General features: G+C 40.0%; 1 protein-coding gene across 1 annotated transcript; it reads left to right on the forward strand.

Annotated features, from left to right (window-relative positions):
• Window positions 1-8691: 8691 nt before the first annotated feature.
• Window positions 8692-9861, forward strand: LOC113759901. The gene has a single exon (XM_027302478.1). It carries the CDS (start codon window positions 8692-8694, stop codon window positions 9859-9861), a length of 1170 nt encoding a protein of 389 aa, XP_027158279.1.
• Window positions 9862-20151: the final 10290 nt, after the last annotated feature.

Below are 20151 nucleotides of genomic sequence, written 5' to 3' on the forward strand. Positions count from 1 at the left end.
AAATAAACCAGTACAAAGTTCTCAAGATGATCGATCATAGCTGACCATAATCTAAGAAAAAATACATCAGACTGAGGGAAACTCCCTGGCATCTAAGGCCCCTAGGCAACTGCTGATATGTTTGGAAAATCCTACTGCCTTGTCCCCAACCCGCTGCCAACCGATCTGCCACCATATTCGCCTCTCGAAAGACATGTTTCAAAGAAAATGCTATTCTAGCCAAAGAGATTTCTGATCTTCCGCAGCAAAATGCAATACTTCCAACACCCAATAACACCATATCTAACCAACGAAACCAAAACTGCAGAGTCCACTTCTGCCATAACCCCTTGTATCAGTTTCTCTGCACACATTTGGAGCCATTCCAACAAGGCTAGTCCCTCCACTTGTACTCCGTCAACATCCCCAAACTCCTTATAAAAAGCAAATACCATTCTCCCATCCGAACTGTGACGACCCACCTCCCCCTGAGGCGTACCAAAGGGTTTGGCGGACAGCCTGCCCAACTCTCGCCAGGACTCACTCACTCGTATCACGTGCATTCATTCATGGACCATAAATAACATCGCAATTCAAGCTTAGAATTTACATTGATGAAAATCAAGGTACAAAGCCTCAATATATAAAACATTCTATTCGAGGAATAGCGCGAGTACAAGTCAAAAGTCAAAAACAACTACTACGCTAGTCTTTACATGTCTCATGCCTCGCTCGTACCCCCTGTAAGGAAAACAAATAGCGTGGAATGAGCTAAAAGCCCAGTGAGGTTCCAAATCACAAATTGACCATTATTTATAAGTACAAGTTTTTGATATAGCAAAGTAACGAGCATGAAGAGTTCATAAAAGTGAGCAATAACACTTCAAGTAGCAATCTCAAAATGAGCGAGTGTAAAAGTTTTCAGAAGAAACAATAATCCAATAAACAATATTCATTCCAAAGCATAAGGATACGGATGGCTCTCAAGAGCCAACTTCCTATTTCATCATCAGGAGCTTGATCACGTAATAGTTGACACTCCGTCAACTTTCAAGTAAAGGAACCAATCCAGTAGAGCACCACTTACACTACTCTCCGTCCACCATTCACACCCCCTACTGGGCCCAAAATCCTCAAGAAACACGGGCGAGTATACTTGATTGCCGAGGAGATAACACTCCACTCGACCTTACTAGTGACCCAGGGTTTGTTATCTAATCGACCAGGCCCTTGCCGGCTCGACTCGATTAACTAGCCACAGGGTTTCTGGAATTCCAGGCAAGACATATCTCAAGTACATGTAGAGCAAGTCAAGTATAATTACTAGCAAGAACAAGTCATATTAGGGCAAGTGCGGTAAAGTACACCCTTGCCCTATCATTCATTTTCATGTAATCATACAAGTCAAGTAAGGAACACATATATCAAGTACAATCGGATATTTGGAAGCACTCACCAAAATATAGTGCTTCAAGTATTCACGTTCAATTATACTCCAGGCTTGGAGTCCAGATCTGCGATAAAAATTTAGTTTAAGAACTTTGAAACACGAGTAGGATTCGAAACTTAAACGTTCCGTTCATTAAGAATTGACCAATTGAAATTCATTTGAAAGACACTCGTGAAACACTTGCTCGCTTTTCAAATCGTAAGGTTTTTGTAGCATAGATACTTGGAAATAACACTTGAGTTGAAAGTACAAGGAAATACAAGTTTACATTGGCCATTATGTCTTTTCCTCACGGGTACAAGTTCGGCCAAGTCCTAACGTATAACCCTCGATAAACATCGTAGCAAAGGTTCTCGCTAGTTCAAGTGATAATCACTTAACCTTTACTCAAGTTGCAAATATAGTTTTCTAGTCCTCGAGCGTAAATTCGGGCAGCATGCCCTTTGTGTTTACCTAATTTTCCAGCCATTTAGGATTCATTATTTTTCCTCAGCCAAATCCCAAAGTCACACATATCAGAAATTCAAGTCAAAAGCCGTTCCATAGGCTCATAATATCATAAGAGTAAGAATCAAAGTAATAACAAGTGCGGAAATACAATCTAGCAAAAGACAGATTTGGCGTGTGGTTGCGGAAATAACACATCCGAGGCTACGCTCATCGGATTGAGGCGCAACTTATGCCGTTTCGAAGCTAAGACACAGGGCTACAATGTTCATGAAGATTACTTAGTCCAGTTTCTAATGCAACTTAGTCAAATCCTCAAATTACAGAACCAAAATCCAACTCGTCGGCTATTTAACCACACTGTACTGGAATGGTCATATCTCAGGTTACAAAGGTCCGATTAAGGTGTTCTTAGAGGAGTTTAAAAGCTAAGTCCGAATACTAAAACTTTAATGTTTTGGAAAAAAGCTAAATCAGTACGGATCCTAGTGAATAAACGTGATAAACTGGATAAACTGGCCAAACGGAGTACTGGGAAAAACCTTAAAATAGTAAGGGTATTTTGGTCTTTTCATGACCTACGTTGCTCCGATTGAGCTGAAATTTTGTAGGCACCTATAAAATACCATTCTATACAACTTTTATGTTTTATCCTAAGGCCAATTCGGCCACTAACATGCAGTAACAAAACCGGGCAGAAAGGAAGAAAAATTTTCCAGAAATCTGGAATTTTCAGTTTTCAATGCAACCTTCCTCAATTTCTTACTTGTAACACTACCAAAACCCCTTATATAACCTTAATTACAACATATATATATCACACATCAAATTGGCAGCAAGTCCTCAAACCCTAGTTCATATAATCAAAAGGGAAAAAACCCTCAAAACATGATAGCATCCATGATTCACCATAAATTTGAGTTACCAAGCTAATTTACACAAGATTGAAAGTAAAAATTAGGAAACTCATCATCCTCACCTTGATTAGTGTCCACCAAGTGTAGCCTTAGCTTTCCCCTTCACAATCTCACAAACACTTCACTAACTAAACACTCAAAGATGAGTTTAATCGGTTTATTTCCTTTGATTTCTCACTTTGTGGTTGGATTCAAGAAGAAATGGAGAAATCTTCCCTTGGTGTTTTTCCCTTCTTTCTCTCGGCCAAGGAGTGCAGAAATGAAGAGGAAAGTGCTAAATTTTGGAGATAAATAGAAAGACTAACTCTTGGTCAAGAAACTCTAGGGTGGCGACACCACCACCTTTCATTTTTCTCTTTCTTTTCCTTGCTATTCTAGCCTTAGAATTCGGTCAAAGAAGCTGCCAATTAAGAAGATATTTTGCTCAAAAGTCAATAAGCTTGTATGGTAAAAAAGTGGTGGTCAAGTGGTGCGTTCAATCGGTAGTGCGCGGGACCCGCCGGTTCGCGCCGTTTTTCTTAAAAACACACGTACTAGGGTTTTTACTTCCCATTCACTAACCTTATATCATTGCTCCTAATCACATATTATTTCTCACTTAAAATTCATTTTTAATCACCAAATTTGATCCTTGCTTCGTACCGAAAATTCATCCGGCGAAAATCGCGAAAACCCTAATTTTGCTCCGATCTTGAAACCCAAAAGTAAAACCCTACTTTCTAGGTTTATTGGCACTTATTGTGGGGTGATTGAGTAGTAGGGCTTTAATAAATGAATAATTTCCAAATAAAAAGGCATTTTTAAGAAAAACGTGAGGGTTTTACAATTTCAATGCTTAAAATTAGGGTTTCTAGTCTTTTAAAATAAAATAAGGTTTTAAATCAAATCCAAAGAAATACACTTTAGTATCTTCTTTACAAACAACCTCCCAATATTCGGGGTGTCACACGAACCCCGTAAAACACCTCCTCCCCTTGCCACACCATTTATGATGCTAGCATAAGTGTTTAGCTTATACATAGTCCTAGGCAGACGCCCCCAAGCAACAGGGATTACCTTAACCCGTTGTGGTACTATAGGTATAAAACGCACCCATAGGCAATCCATATCCCTAATGAATTGTTCCTTAGTATACCACTTTGCCCTTCCCAAGTCATATAAAAACCCCTCCACTTCCAAAATCACCCTCTGAGCCGAAAAGAGATGGCCTTCATACCTAGCCTTATTCCTCCCTATCCAAAGAAACCAACATATAACTAGAGGGATTATACCACGAATATGGTTCTTCGGTAGTCCCCCCAAAGATGCATACCGTGGCAACCACATCAATGACACCACCTCAACAGGAAGAGAAGAAATGCCAAACATATTTGCGAAATAGTGCCAAACCTCCATTGCAATCGGGCCATTAACAAAAAGGTGCTCAAAGCTCTCATTCTCCTCCAAACAACATGCACATCTGGACATTATAGGGACAGCTCTCCTGTGAATTGCTGAGTCCAGTGGAAGCCACCTGTTTAACAGACCCCAGGCAAAAACAGGCAACTTTAAAGGAATGGTGTTGTTCCACACTATTTCATTTACCAACGAGCAACTCCTCTTTTGTCTAACCAGTTCCCACGCAGAGCTTAACGAAAACTTCCCTGTTGAAGATGAACTCCACACGATTTCATCCTTTTTCTGAGGATCAAACAATATTAACAAAATCTGCTCGACCACTTCATTTGCCACCCATTGCCTTAATCTATCAACATTCCAACCCTCTTGCCCATAAAATTTGGCCACTAAAAAATGGGGTTTTTCCCTGTCTGGTAGCACCAATCGCTTTAGAGGAGCATTGTTGCACCAAATATCTATCCAGAAATCTACCAACCCAGCCCCTAACAACCACTGAATGTGGGCCTCTACCTCTTCCCGAACCTCCAGCAACCTCTTCCATGTGCCCTTTGGTCTGCAAGTTGTCGCTACCAATGGATGTTGCATTCCTACATACTTGGAGAACATGAAATTCGTCCAACAAGAATCTCGTTGCCTCAATCTCCACCAACGCTTGCAAGCAAAGGCTTTACTCATACCCCCAATGATCTGACCCCCAAACCACCCTCAGTAGTAGGAAAGCAAACTCTCTCCCATGCTGCCCAATGTATCCGATTACCATCCTGCACCTTGTCGGGTGAATTCTCAGTTTATGATGGAAAAAAAAAAGAATTCTACAACGAGGGCGGTTCTTGGATCGTTTTCCACAAATGAGGGTCTTCGCATTCTGAAAATGCGAGCTCACTGAGCTCGCATTCCCGCAATGCGAGCTCGCATTGAGCTCGCATTTCCGGAATGCGAGCTCGCATTGAGCTCAGTGAGCTCAGTGAGCTCGCACTACATACCGCCAAGACCCCATTTCGAAAAGAAAAAAAAAGACAAAAGTGAGTGGGAGAAGCAGAACGCAATATCGAAACATAGCTGCCGAACATCAAAACAAAGAATTCGGAATTGTCGAACATCAAAACAAAGAAAACAGAGCTGGTTTCTGCACATCGAAGCATCCAAAGACCGGAGCTGACCGGAGCATCCAAAGACTGGTTCCGCGAGTGCCGCTTCCCAAAATTTGCCAGCATTGCCGTCCCATTGCGACTCTCAAACAGCATAAAGGTTAGGCTTTTCCACTTGCAATGCCTCACTTATAGCATTTTAAGTTTAATTAATACTTGAATACTTGAATCCAAGGACAAGTTCAGATTTGTTGTGAAATTTGGGTTTAATTGATGTGGGTTGTGCTTATTTTTGCAATTTTTGTGGTGGATCTGAGGATATGTGTTATATTTTTTGAATTCGGGCAAATTTTCTGTTTCCAATTTGTTGCAGTTTATTTGCAGTTTCTACAATTAGTGCAGAAAAAGCATGATCCGAGCTCAGATACAACTCAACACAGACGGATCCAACCTCGGATCATTTTGATACGAGCTCGGATCCATAGTTGTTCACTCAGATCCGAGGGCTCGTCTGATCATCTGCTGAGACGGATCCGAACCCTGTTGGATCCGAGGGTTGCCATAAAGAATCCGAGCTCGGATCCTTGCATTTCATAATAAATGCGAGGTCTGGTATTTTTTTTTTTTTAATTCTTTTGGATTTCGTCGTTCGAAAATTCGAGCTCCGTGAGTTCGCATTTGCTGAATGCGAAGACCCTTTGGACGTAATCCGATGCTCAAAATGCCCCATTTGTAGAATTCTTTTAAAATTCATCATAATCTTTTGTTTTTAAAATCTATTTCGCAGCTATTATTTTTGGTCGAAACACTATCTACATTGGACATTGTATGTTTTACAATTGGAGCTTAGAAATTTTATTAACATCATGTAGTTTATAGATTGGCGCTTTTGAATTTCATGGATATTTGGATTGTTTGACAAGGAGTTTTAGCCCATTTATAGGGGAGACTATGTCGAAATTTTTGTAGATCTTTCTTTGTGAGGGCAACTGACTAATAGGTAATTTATTTTATATTACAACTACCATTTCTTATGCATAAGGCTTAATTCGGATTTGATACAAGCCATTAGCTAATTTATGTTATATTACAACTATTGGATGTTTGCCGACAAGTTGAAATAGTATAGTTTGTTAAATTTTGTTCCAGTAGAATAGGGCATTAGAATATGAAATACGGATTTATTTTAAGGCGAATTGATGGATTGAAAGTCAATGACCAGCCTTGTAATGTTTTTTGTAATTGACAAAATCTATAATGCTAAAAAAGTGGCAAAATCTGCTACAGGGAAAAACATTAATTTTGTAAGATTCATTGCTAGAATATCACATCATCGGGAATGTGGATCTTGTTATGCGGTGTGAATGTGGAGCCCAAATATATATAACTTTCCGTACATTTCTTACGCTTGTACTTTGAAAATTATAGGGTCTCTTGACAATATGTAGTGTGGCAAATGTGATTACTACTTCATATAAACCCTGTTCGGATTGGCTGGCAGGGAGTTTTAGTGAAATTTGTGGATTGGTTGGCAGGGAGTTTTAGTCTATTTTTAGGGGAGACTCTGTCCAAATTTTCTAAAAATTTCGTTCGGAGTTTTAGGCTATTCCTATCGTCATTTATAGCATATTTCATACCTGTTTTCAATTTTTTCATAAACATCTGGATCGAAATTAGTCTATTTAATAGTTCCAATTTCGACCTAGAGTCCACCCTCTTTCATTTGTTTGGACCCTTGGACTACTAATTCTAATATATTGTCCCCAAAATAGGGATTCATTTCACAGACATGTCTGTAGAAAGACCTCTGCGGGTAAACCTATACTGGGGAGGACAAATACATTACGAGGGTGACTTTATTTGTTATTTGCCTCGTACTTCCAACCGGACATTCACTTTGAGGCATAGAATTGGATACGGGGAGTTGGTTGACAGGATTTACCATTATATTGGGGTCGATAAAGGGATGTTCAAGCCGAAATTATTTTTTCGTCAACCGTTGGAGAGTTCCAAATATACTGTTTCTGCAGTGGTGGATGATAAAACTCTTGATGTAATGTACGATCTTTGGATCGAAAGAGTTTCATACATGACGGAGATTTATATCGAGAAGGAAGAAATCGTCCAAATGCCTGTAGTTAATAGCGTATTCACTGGACCAATAGGTAATGTTGGTCCAATGATGTCGCTTATACATGCATTCATGGATCCAACAAAGTTTAACTTCGGTTCTAGTTCAATCGTTCCAGAGACTTCATCGGCATGTCACTATATGCATGATGATCGATCTATGGATTCATTAGAACCAAGGCTCACATCAGGGTCCATGGGTGCCCAGGAATATTTTCATGGCCTGGATTTGATTCCAAGTTTTGGAGATCCAGGTCCATTATGCCATATTTATCCACATGGGATCGAGTCTAACCCTGGTCAAGGTTGTCGCAGTTCAGCCGAAGATGATGTATATGCTAGTATACATGATAGGCTCCTTGGCTCTCTTGAAGATGATCCGGAAGAAGATGACCCGGAAGTTGATGCGGAAGAGGTTGAAGAGTCGGAGTCGCAAGATGTGTCTGGTAGTGACTCGGATGATGAGCATGAAGGTGGGGATTTAAGAGTAAACCTCGATATGTTCCAAGAGGACAGACGCAATAGCACAGCTGGCAGCTCTGCATATGTTCCAAGAGGAATGACATTTTTCTCCGATCTTAGGAGCATAGATGATGATGATATAGAAAAGGAGGATGGATTGGAGCGTATTGTAACATTCAGTGAGGAGAATAATAATATACGTCTCCATATGAGATTTGAGAGTAAGCAGCAGCTCAGCCGGGCAGTTAGGATGTGGTCCATCAATCACAATAGGGAGTTCAGAGTTATTGAGAGTAAGAGTAACACGTGGTTTGCTAAATGCAAATCATCAATTGAAAGAACTCCTTCCACTTCAACCGCGCCATGGTATCCACCATGCGACTGGTATGTTAGAGCCGTAAAGAAAAAGACCCATGGAATGTGGCAAATTACAAAATGGGTCAATGACCATAACTGCTTGGGCGACATGATTAGAAATAACAATACAAGCCTGACGGCTTCCGTTATTTCAAGGCACATCCTCCGTAGCATTGAAGATGACCCTGGATTAAAGGTCAAGAACATACTAAATTCCGTTAAAGAAAACTTGAAGGTTGATGTGTCTTACAAAAAAGCCTGGTATGCCAAACGTAAAGCAATTGAGCTTGTGTTTGGATCTTGGGAGGCGAATTTTGCAGAACTACCACAGTATCTCGATGCCCTGGTGCAATCCAATCCAGGCACCGTGGTGGAGTGGTCACATCATTCGGATAGTTCGGATCGAGTTAAGACCTTTAAGTATGTATTCTGGGCGTTTGGACCGGCTATTTAAGCATTCCACATGTGCAGGCCGGTTATATGCGTTGATGGCACTCATTTGCGTGGCAAATACAAGGGCAAACTCCTTGTTGCAGTCACTCAAGATGCGAACAACAACATTCTGCCAATTGCTTATGCCATAGTGGATGAGGAGACGATTTCCAGTTGGTCATGGTTCATGGAACAATTAAGATATAATATGGCACTTGATCGACATCCTATCTGTGTCATTTCCGATCGCTACAATGGTATCATCTATACCATGACACACTTTGACTATTGGGAGGAACCTTTAGCCTACCATAGATTTTGCCTGCGACATGTTAGGAGCAATTTGATGACACACTTCAAAGGTTTACACCTTAAAAAGTTGTGTTGGGCAATGGGAAGGGCAAGACAATTACGCAAGTGGCGGATGTTCAGAAAAGAACTACGAAGCATGTTCCCAGATACTTGGAATTATCTGTCAGTCATTAGTCCAGAAAAGTGGTGCCTAACACACGATGATGGCCGTCGTTGGGGTATTCTAACTACCAATATATCCGAAAGCTATAATAATGTCTTGCGCGGGGCAAGCCATTTGCCAATTCGTGCATGCATTGACATGACATTTCATCGGATAGTTGCGTTATTTAAGACGAGAAGGGAAGATGCTTCACATTATCGCAATCCTTTTCCCCCAAAGATATGGCGACGTTTTAAGAATGCTGAGCTGAAGGCCGGCGCCCACAGAGTCATTGAGTTCGATGGCCCATCGGGCGTATACAAGGTTATCACAGGGCGGCGTGTCGATGGTAAAGGAGGCAATACGCAAACCATAAGGTTTTTTTATAAGAGATGCTCTTGTGAAAAGTGGCAGAATTACAGGCTTCCTTGTTCACACGCTTTGGCGGTGTGCAGGAATAGAGGTGACAATCCGGGATTTCTTGTGGACCAGCAGTTTACCAAAACAAGGTGGGCCGTCCAGTATTCAGGGAAGTTTAACCCACTGCCGCATCAAGATACTTGGCTCCATCCTGGATGGGAGCTGCAGACAGACAGGAGCAAATTTGTTACACGTCGGGCAGGGCGGGTTGGAGCTAGCAGAATTCGGAATGAGATGGATGAAAGGGATCCAGACGAACCAAGAAGATGTCGAAATTGTCACCAGACGGGTCACAATAGGAGAAATTGTCCGAATTATAGGTCTTGATTTGATCGACTCCCTAGAAATTTGAAACTCATGTCAGTGCATTTTTTTTTGGCCGTGGGGTTCGAGCTAGTTCATTTGTGTTCGATTCTGGATTTATTTTAAATAATTACATTAGTGACTTTCATTGTCGTTTTGTCAAATGCATGTTTCGTTCTATACTTTGATAAGTATTGAAATAACCAGTTTACACGTGCCACCCAACAGTTTTATTCTTTTATCGCTAAATCCCCTATCCATTGATTTGTTGACATATCTGTTAAAGGAATGCTCGGATGATGTGTTATATGTGTTAATGCTCTTGCATATACAGGATATGATATTTTTGAAGAGCTATTGACAGGGAGTTATGGCCGCTTTATAGGGGAGACTTTGCCAAATTTTTTTAAAAATTTTTAAAATATGACTACAAATACATTGTTGCAGTATATGAATACATAGAGGGATAAAATATGTTTCTAAAAAAAATAACTGATAGACATGGAGTTTTAGTCGATGTATGGTGTGTTATATGGTCAAAATTTGCTAAAAAAAAAAGCTGTGACCGCGATTTATAGGTCAAAATTGGATACAACTGACTTTTTGGGTTTTACTTATGCATAACTCATGGAATTTAATCGATGTCAGATATTTGCTTGGGATTATGGCCGACACTCCTATCCCTGCAGGCCTACATCCAGGACCATACGTGCACGACATTATATCGGCGGGAACTGCACACCGGGCACATTCCATTTTTCACGGACATATTGAGAGCAATCAGTTAGATGTCAGACGGTGTGACAGAGGATTTTGGGAGCATACGCCTACTCCTGATCGGGTTTGTCGTTATATTGCCTTGGTTGGATTTGAGGGGGTGCTTGAGAGTGGATATCAGATGGTTAATCATTCTTTGATCACAAGTTTAGTGGAGAGATGGCGGCCCGAGACGCATACATTCCATTTACCGGTTGGAGAGGCTACCGTGACATTACAGGATGTAGAGGTGTTGTGGGGGTTGCACATCGATGGTCCACCGATTATAGGGGTAGACACATACCGCAGCATTCAGGAGTGGAGAGCCATTTGTGAGGAGCTCATTGGATTTTCTCTTGCAGTTGGATACTTTGATGGACAGAGGCTAAAATTGGGATGTTTAGCAAGAGTCTTGGATACAGAGTTGCCACCCGATGCTTCAGATGCTGAATGTAGGCAGCGCGCGCGCATCTACCTCTTACTGATATTAGGTGGACATTTATTGTCCGATAAGTCCGGCAACAAAGTCCCTTTGTTATATCTTCCATTACTGTGGGACTTGGAAACTATTGGGCAATATAGTTGGGGTAGTGCGTGTTTGGCGACTCTCTATCGGTCACTTTGTGATGCCACGCATCCTGCCAAATCGGCTATTGCCGGTCCATTAGTTTTGCTACAGGTACATTGCAATAATGGTGACATTTATCTTCGGTTTTTTGCATTTTATCATTTTGCAATTTTAACATTGATTCTAATTTTCTAACAGCTCTGGATTTGGGAACATATACCAACCATGCGTCCGGACCGAATCACGCCGTTGGAGCATTACCCTGGTCCATATGGAGTTAGGTGCGCGTTTCGCCCTTATTTCGGTTGTTTTAATGACATTTGTTATTTGCCAACTTTAATTTGTTCTAAACAGGTTCCTACTTTATTAAATATAGGTGGAATAATGACTTGGACGTACACAGAGTTGTTAGGCATGTTGTGCCCGCATTCCGAGATCAGTTGATAGGCCTGCGTCCTGAAGAGGTATTGTACATATGTCCGGACATTAGGAATTTTTGAAATTCGCTCCAGTAGTCTTTTCTGCCAATTTTAGTCGATCCAAAGCATAAGTTTGTCATACTGCATTTTGTTAATGGAAATTGAGTTTGTTGGCAGGGAGTTAACCTCCAGTTATAGGGGAGACTCTGCCAAATTTTTTTTAGAAATTAAAAAATTTTATAATAATGGTTGACTAGCATTTGATGTGCATGTAATGGACAAAAGTGCCATTTTAGTGTAAAAATGCAAAAATGATCAAAGAACCTCACCCTTCGATTTGCAATGTAGATGTGTTTGATGTGTTTTAAGAGATTGCATATTGTACTTTTGGTATATTACATGTGCGTGGGAGGTTAGATTTCATAAAATATTTTTCCAACGCGTGTTTTGTAATTGGCCGGAAATAATCCGAAAAAGTTTGAAAAATTGCAGTTTCTGCAATTAGTGCAGAGAACTACAGATCCGAGCTCGGATCCTAAGTGCCCAGACAGATCTGAACTCGGATCTCAAAATTCTTCATAAATATTCGAGGGCTCGTCTGTGCTTCCGGCGGTGTGGATTCGAACCATGCCGGATCCGCACCCTTTCAGCTGCGAACCGAGCTTGGATCGGTTCGCGGATACAGCAAAACCGAATCCTCGTTTATGCACTTTTCACAATTTGTCTAGCACTTTTTTTAATTTTTAAATTGACCGCAGCCGAGCACTTTTTTCATGAAATTGTTAGAATTGAATATTGGGAAGTTTTATTATTTCTTAATAGAAAAAATGAAACAACTTTGATTTTATATTTTTTTCAGTTCATATGGCAGCCATATTCGGAGGACGTTCTCGCTTCTCTTCCTGCATATTGTACTGCAGGTCGGGACATTTGGAGGTCCGTAACGTATCTTATTTGCTGGGATGTAGTTGAGCCGCACCTCCCTCATCGGGTTATGCGGCAGTTTGGGTTTCATCAGTCCCTGCCTGATATGAGGTTGACGGATAATCAGGCAGCTCTACATTCTCTAGATCGTCGTGGTAGGGCGAATCAAGACTGGAGCACCACGCATAGATAATATATTGATATTTGGACTGATCGACGTGTGCATGTACAAGATGGCACTGTAATTGAAGATACTACTTATCCATCGGATGAGTATGTTCAGTGGTATCAGGAGCGGACGGTGATTTATATTTCAAATTCGAGTCGCTTTCCCGCTTTCCCAGAGGGCTTTCAGGGTGATAGCGCTAGGGCACAATATCTTGTAAGTTTATTTCCAACCCACTTTTAATAATCACTTTGAGTTTGCTCACATTTTAAACTATTTTTTACCACAGTATCTCCTTCTAATTCTTATATTTGTTTTTCCAGAGCGATGCCATGTCTCGCATGTATTTCATGGCACAGGATTCTCTTGTAGTTAGTGATGAACAACACATCAGATATTTTCAAGAGTTGAGGGACTTTGCATCCACATCTTTGCATCATGTAGGAGAGTCACGCCGACTTGCATTTCGCCCTGCCACGTACCACAGGAGATTCCACTATACCCTGATCCATGTCGTGTTCAGCGAGCTCCTAGAAATACCCACGGAAGTCAGCATGGCGGTGGACGATGTCGTAGACTCCGATCACCAGAACCCGCCATACAAACTGGATTCCATGGAGGTTCGATGGCTACTGAGGACCAAGCTGGCGCATCTACTTTTGTCACTTCTCAGACTGAAGTCATGCATGAGAGAGATGTATCGATTGGGCATTCTAGGTCCCCTATTACTTTTCCAGAGTTTACGCTCGATAGGGACTCATATCGGCATACTTCTGAGCAATGTGAAGGAGGTGAAGGCACAAGCACTCAAATTGAAGATGCTACACTGTTGACACATATTACTCAAGTCCATACAGTAGTCCCAAACCGACCACGTCGAAGTCAAAGAATATCCAAACCAACAACATGTGGTACTCATGGAAGGCTTGGGCAGCATTGATGGCACGCTACTTATATCGTTATTGTATAAATAACCTAACTTATGGATTGCATACTTTTTTGGTGACATTTTGTATATATTCTAAAATTTCACGAATTCGGGCTAGGAACAATGCCATCACGCGTATCTTATTTCTCACTTTATATGAGTACTCTTTTAAACAAAACCAAAAAAAATGGCTACATATGTAAACCAAAAAAGGTAAACTATACTAACCTCTCCTCTAGTTCATACACGGTAAGTTAGTTGCAATGTTGGAACTTCAACAAAAAAAAATTAAACATACTATTTATAATATATTTATAAATTGTTATTTTATGAGATTTGTTATTCATAGTTTCCCCATTAAATATAGGGAACAAACTTTAATATTCTCATATGGGCAAGTTAAAAATAAGATTCCAATTTTGTTCATGAAAATTAAGCCCTAACTTATTAACAATTTAATTTTATTTTAGTGTGACCTTGAAAATAAAGAAGCAAGATGTGTAGTTATTTCGTTAGTATAGTTGTATTATAATAAAATTATTGGATCACAAAAAAAAGAGTGACTCGGAAGTTTCGACCAATGGGGAGAAAAAACCCTCCCTATTGTTCTAAAATGATCGAAATTTTTTTCAGTCGAGCTAACGACTATAAACGAAAGCGCTTGTTGGGAGGCAACCTTACATCCTATAATATTGTAGTTGTGTTTTTATGTGTTTCTTACATTTTAGTGTGATTTAATTGACTAATTAGATATATTTCACTTGTTTTCAGGCGGTATCGGAGTTTCATCATTATTTTGGAGGTACAATTGAGGAACAAGTGTAAAAAGGGGGGTTTTCTTATCAAATTGTGCTTTAAGTGTTTAGAATTCCCAAGCATACGTACAATGTTGCATTTTCAGTATATTCACGTGAGTTTTGTTAATAACATGTTTATACATGCTCATGGACTCATTTGATGTGCATGTAATGCCCAAAAGTGCCATTTTAGTGTAAAAATGCAAAAATGATCAAAGAATCTCACTCTTCGATTTGCAATGTAGATGTGTTTGATGTGTTTTAAGAGATTGGATATTGTACTTTTGGTATATTACATGTGCGTGGGAGGTTAGATTTCATAAAACGTTTTTCCAACGCGTGTTTTGGAATTGGCCAGAAAAAGAGAGAAAAAGTTTGAAAAATTGCAGTTTCTGCAATTAGTGCAGAGAACTACAGATCCGAGCTCGGATCCTAAGTGGCCAGACGGATCCGACCGCGGATCCATTGATTCGAGCTCGGATCCAAAAATTCTTCATCAATATCCGAGGGATCGTCTGTGCTTCCGGCGGTGCGGATCTGAACCATGTCGGATCCGCACACTTTCGGTTGCGAACCGAGCTCGGATCGGTTCGCGGATATATCAGAACCGAAGCCTCGTTTCTCACTTTTCACAATTTTCTTCCCTCTTTTCACCGAACCCTAACCCTCTCTCTCTAATCTTCCATTTCATCCGTTCACTCCCTAATCTTTCTAAAATTACAATTGAAATTGTAACAGATATTAATGACTATTAACTATTAGATTCTTATAACTAATATTCACTGGTGTCAACAAATAAATACGATTCATTAATAACAAAGAAAAAATTAGAATTTGATTAAAAAAATTTATTTGATAGAAAAGGAAAAAAAGTTAGTATTTTATTCATAAAATACAGTCAACACCTTACATGTTAACAATTTCATTCTATTTTTACATTGATATATGGAATACAAAGAACTATGCATGTGTACTTTTTCCACCATTTAAATGTATTATAATAAAATAATGTATTTCCAACCGTAAAAAATGCTCCAACATTTTTTATAAGATATAATATTTAAATATATTTAGTGACCCACTGGTTCAACCACTCACCCACCGGTTGAATCAGTGACCCGTTGACCCACCTCCTTCGCCGGTTTCCTCTCCGGGACGAGTTTAATAACTATGCATTTATTCATCTTTCCTGATGCATTAGGTTTTGACAGGATCTGCTTCAATGGCTGGTAGGTCACCACCACTATAGGATGAATCTGAAAGTATGACCTGAGTTTTCAATCTGCATGGACGAGTGCCAAGACATACCTCTCTACAGGCGAGTATCGGACTTCCGCTCCTTGTACGTTGGCTTTTAGATTCTCTCAACTTCCTTAATTGACACTGCATTGACTGCCTTCTCTCTCATGGCTAGGTACACAAATAGAGTTTTGCCTTGTTTGGGAGAAGTTAATGTTGGTAGTTCGGCAACATGGTCATCAAATGTCTTCTGACATTCTATGGTCCACTCAAATTTTGACCCCTTCTTCAAGGCTACTACCCTACCAGCCAGCTACTGCACTTTCTTAATACTCCTCGGGGACGCCATATCTATAATGGCTTTTACCTTGTCAGGAATGGCTTTGATTTCATCTTTGGATATCATGTACCCTAGGAACTTTTTCGACCTAACTCCATATGTGCACTTCTTGGGGTTCAGTCTCATTCACGATCTTCGGAGTATATCAAAAATTTCTTTAAGGTTTGAGATGAACTAACCTTGAGTCTTACTCTTGATCAGCATGTCATCCACGTAGACCTCCATATTGCGGCCTATCTGATCTTGGAACAGTTTGTTAACCAGCATCTGATACGTTGCTCTTACATTTTTTAGCCCAAATGGCATGGTAACATAGCAGTAAGTTCCGTATTCAATGATGAACAAAGTTTTTTCCTGATCTTCCTCAACCATGGCTATCTGGTGGTACCTTTTGAAGGCATCCAGGAAGCAGAAGATCTCATATGCCACAGTTGAATCTACGAGTAAGTCTATTCGCAGCAAAGGGTAGCAATCATTTGGGCAAACCCTGTTCAGGTCAGTGAAGTCGACACACATCTTCTAGACCTTATCATGCTTTTTATCCAATACGGGATAGGCCAACTAGGTCGGGTAGTAGACCTCTTTAACGATCTTAGCTTCCAAGAGTTTGACCACCTCTTGCTTAACAACTTCATTTCGTTCAGGAGCATAATTTCTTTTTTTCTGCTTTACTAGCCGGATGCTAGAATCCACATTCAACTTATGAACTACTAGTTCAGATTGAATTCCAAGCATATCTTCCACACACCATGCGAAGATTTCGGCATACTCTATTAACAAAGATTCCAATGCTCTCCTTTTCAGCTCACTTAAGCATGAACCTACTCTTATTGTGGCGCCCCACTTCTCCCTAAGGCGAACCAAAGGGTATCCACGGGACGCTTGTCCAACTCTCGCCAGGACTCGGTACAATTCCCGTTCAAGCTTAATACAATACTAGTCATCACGACAAGATAAAGTAAGAAAGTACGGAAACTTCTATAAATAATATCCGATTTTACACCACAAGTTCAAAATACATCAATCCCCAAAATATACAACTGCCAAAAGGTCTAGTCGATTACATTTGAAACCCGAATACAAAAGTACATCCCAAGGATTTTTTCGAGTGTCACTCCAAATCCGTTCCTGTTAAGGAAAACAAATCTACAGGGTGAGCAATTGCTCGTGAGGCCAAGGAACACACATGCAAGCACGATGTCCAAATAACAATCCCATTTAACAAGAAAAATAATAATATTCGAGTAATTAACAATTCAAGTGAAATATAAACAGAAACAATTCAAGGATATGGTAGCTCTCGGGAGATTAGTTCCACTTGCTTTGCCAGATCTCAATCGTATACCTTCCCGTAGTGACTCTCCGTCAACCGGGTCGGTATTTCCAATCCGTAGACTTCACTTTACTTCTCAAGTCCTTCCACCTTACAAACTCCCACCGAGCCCGAACGTCGATAAAGGCGCTACTGCACGAGTAGGCCAAGCAAGATCTCTCCAATATATCAAGCTTATCATTTCATTCCCATGACTCACCAAGGTTCCTGACCAAGCCCATGCCGGCTCGAGTCCCAAGGTCGGCCTATAAGTTTGGGCATCCCCCATTTAACATTTATGAGTCGAGGAGATTCACTCCAACGACGTATGCAGTCATAGCATACCATTTCATTTCATTCAATACATTCAATCATTCATTTCATTTCAATTAATTCAATCACTTTCAATCAATTCAAACATGATTCATTTAAAGGAGAACGAGTGCGATAAAGTACACACTCGACTCAACAGTTAAAGCCATTCTATTCATAACTGGTAAATTCACATAATTTCAACTATTCATGCACTTGACACTCACCAATCAAAAACAAAGAAGTAGTGCCCACTTGAGGGTTCAGGCGTCCACCGTGGGATCCTCTTGAATGCCTGAGCAATTAACAATTAACCATTACATACTATCGTTTAAAACCCCTAATTATGAAGACAGATTGCACTCATTTACAATCTTAGAGAATATCATGAAAATGAGCCTTAATTACTCGTAAATCGAGACTCAAAAGTGGGGTTTTAATAGTACAAGGAAACCTGATTTTCATCTTTGAAATCAAATGTAAAACGATCAAGTAGTATCGAAGGAAAATGGAGAGTTCCAAAACTCGATTTCCTTTAAGTTCAGAAATTTCAGATTTGAGGTGCGATCTTTGAAAAATCATATCTCACTCTCGGTAGGTCCAAAATTGGAAAACTTGATACCGTTGGAAACTAATTTGAGAGTACTAAAAGTTTCTAGAAGACATTTTTCCATGATTCAAAATGGCAGATACTCGAATTTCGGCCTCAAGTTGCTGATTTGGACTCCCAGGACAGATTCAGGGTTGGTTTTTGACAAACTTTGGAAATTCGGCAAAATTCACAGAATGCGAACCAGACTCTAAAATTTGGAACACAATTAGAGTTACAATCAAAATTTAAAGCACAACAAATAGAACACAAATCGGAGTTTTGAGCGGCCAAAAATCGAGACTGTTAGGCAATTTTCCAGATTTGGAAGTTTAACTTTGGTAACTTATTCGTACGTCAAAACAGTGTTGGAACGACACAAAATTGGCACAATTCAATTCCCATATGGGACTACCCCTCTACCAAATTTCACTTGAAAATTCACAAGGGAAGGTAGTTAACTAAACTACCAAAGTTCAAGGGAATCCGAAGACAATTCTGTCTTCAAGCTTCCGTTTTCCATTTTTAAACGTTTGGCCAATGAGATCGTCTCAAACATGGATCATTTATGAATAAAAGGTCTAAGAAATATTCAACATATATTTGGTAGGTGATTGACACCAAAAGCTTCAAAATAACAAGTCCCAATTCGAAATAAGCCGTTGGCTAGCTCAAAATTAGGGTTTTCTTTCTCTGGTGCAGGTCTGTAATTAGGCCATAATTCACTCAATTCAACTTGGAATTAAACATGGTTGGTGGCGTTAGAAACTACATTCATAGGGCTACAATTCATCAGAATGAATCGTTTTAAAATTCTGTCCACAGCTGGCTCAAATTTAAGCAACAAGTCCCAGCACCTCATTGACTCTCTAGCAGAGTAACAAAACAGGACAGGTAACTTTGAAGAGCTGGTACGGTTCACTCAAGTTGAATCAGGGGATGTATTTTATACCGTTAGAAAACTGGAAGTGCCTAGTTTCTAATACCACAAACGCCACTCGATTTTGGCATCGGACCAAAGAGTTATGATTGTTCAAAGTTTGCTGCCAGAGCACCTCTGTACACGTTTTCCAGTTTTGAAACCATTTCGAAAATTCAACTTTTATCCAACCAAATCAAATGATTTTTGGTGGAAACTTTCCACACAACCTATACAACATATCTACATCAAAATCAAGGCAATTTGACCACAAAAAAATCGTACCAAGGGGTGCGGCAAGAACAGGGCAGAACCGGCCCTTCTAGTTTTCAACTTTCCTTTGATCTTCTTTTCACTTTTTCCACTTATCTCTACTAGATTAACACTTAATCAACACAAATAACTTCCAAACTCATCAAATCAGATCATCAAGTCCATTGTGAGATTTCATAGAGCCCACTCACATGATTTTCAACAATCCAAAGCTACCCACATGAAGCTACAAGCTTCTAAGTGTAATCTAACTTACAAAAGCTAAGATTCAAGGGTTGGATGATTTGCTACCTCCTTAGATGATGAACTCAGAAATTTTTGGTCCTTTGAGCTCCAAGAAAACTGTGAGAATGAAGCTCTTCTCCTAGCCCAAGATGATCTCCAAGTGGTTTTGAGTTTGTGGTAGAAATTTGAAGTGATTTGGTGCAAGATTGTGAAGTGAAATGATGAAGCTTTTTGGTCGTCTTCTTCCTTGGGAGGTTTGGCAGCTAGAATAGAAAGGAAAGAAACGTTGCTGATGGGTGAGGCTTCCTTGGGAAGCCTAAGAGTTTGTGGCCAAAATTACTCCAAAAGTCAACCCTCCAATAGTGCGCGCACGCGCGCGTTTCGTGCCCGTTTCCTCTCGGATTTGTTTCACTTGTGTAGTAAACCTCTAATGCACTACCATTAACATTATTATTATTCACTCTTAATATGTTGACCTTGGTCGATCAATCCTTGGTTTTGATGATTAACAAACCAAAATGTAGATTTGGTCTAATGTTTTTATGTG

Source organism: Coffea eugenioides, chromosome 2 (assembly GCF_003713205.1).
Source record: "Coffea eugenioides isolate CCC68of chromosome 2, Ceug_1.0, whole genome shotgun sequence".
In the NCBI taxonomy this organism is placed as follows: Eukaryota; Viridiplantae; Streptophyta; class Magnoliopsida; order Gentianales; family Rubiaceae; genus Coffea; species Coffea eugenioides.

What these genes read in the sequence shown, in the direction of transcription:
- LOC113759901 (XM_027302478.1), top strand. Translation starts at nt 8,692, where the DNA reads ATGTGCAGGCCGGTTATATGCGTTGATGGCACTCATTTGCGTGGCAAA.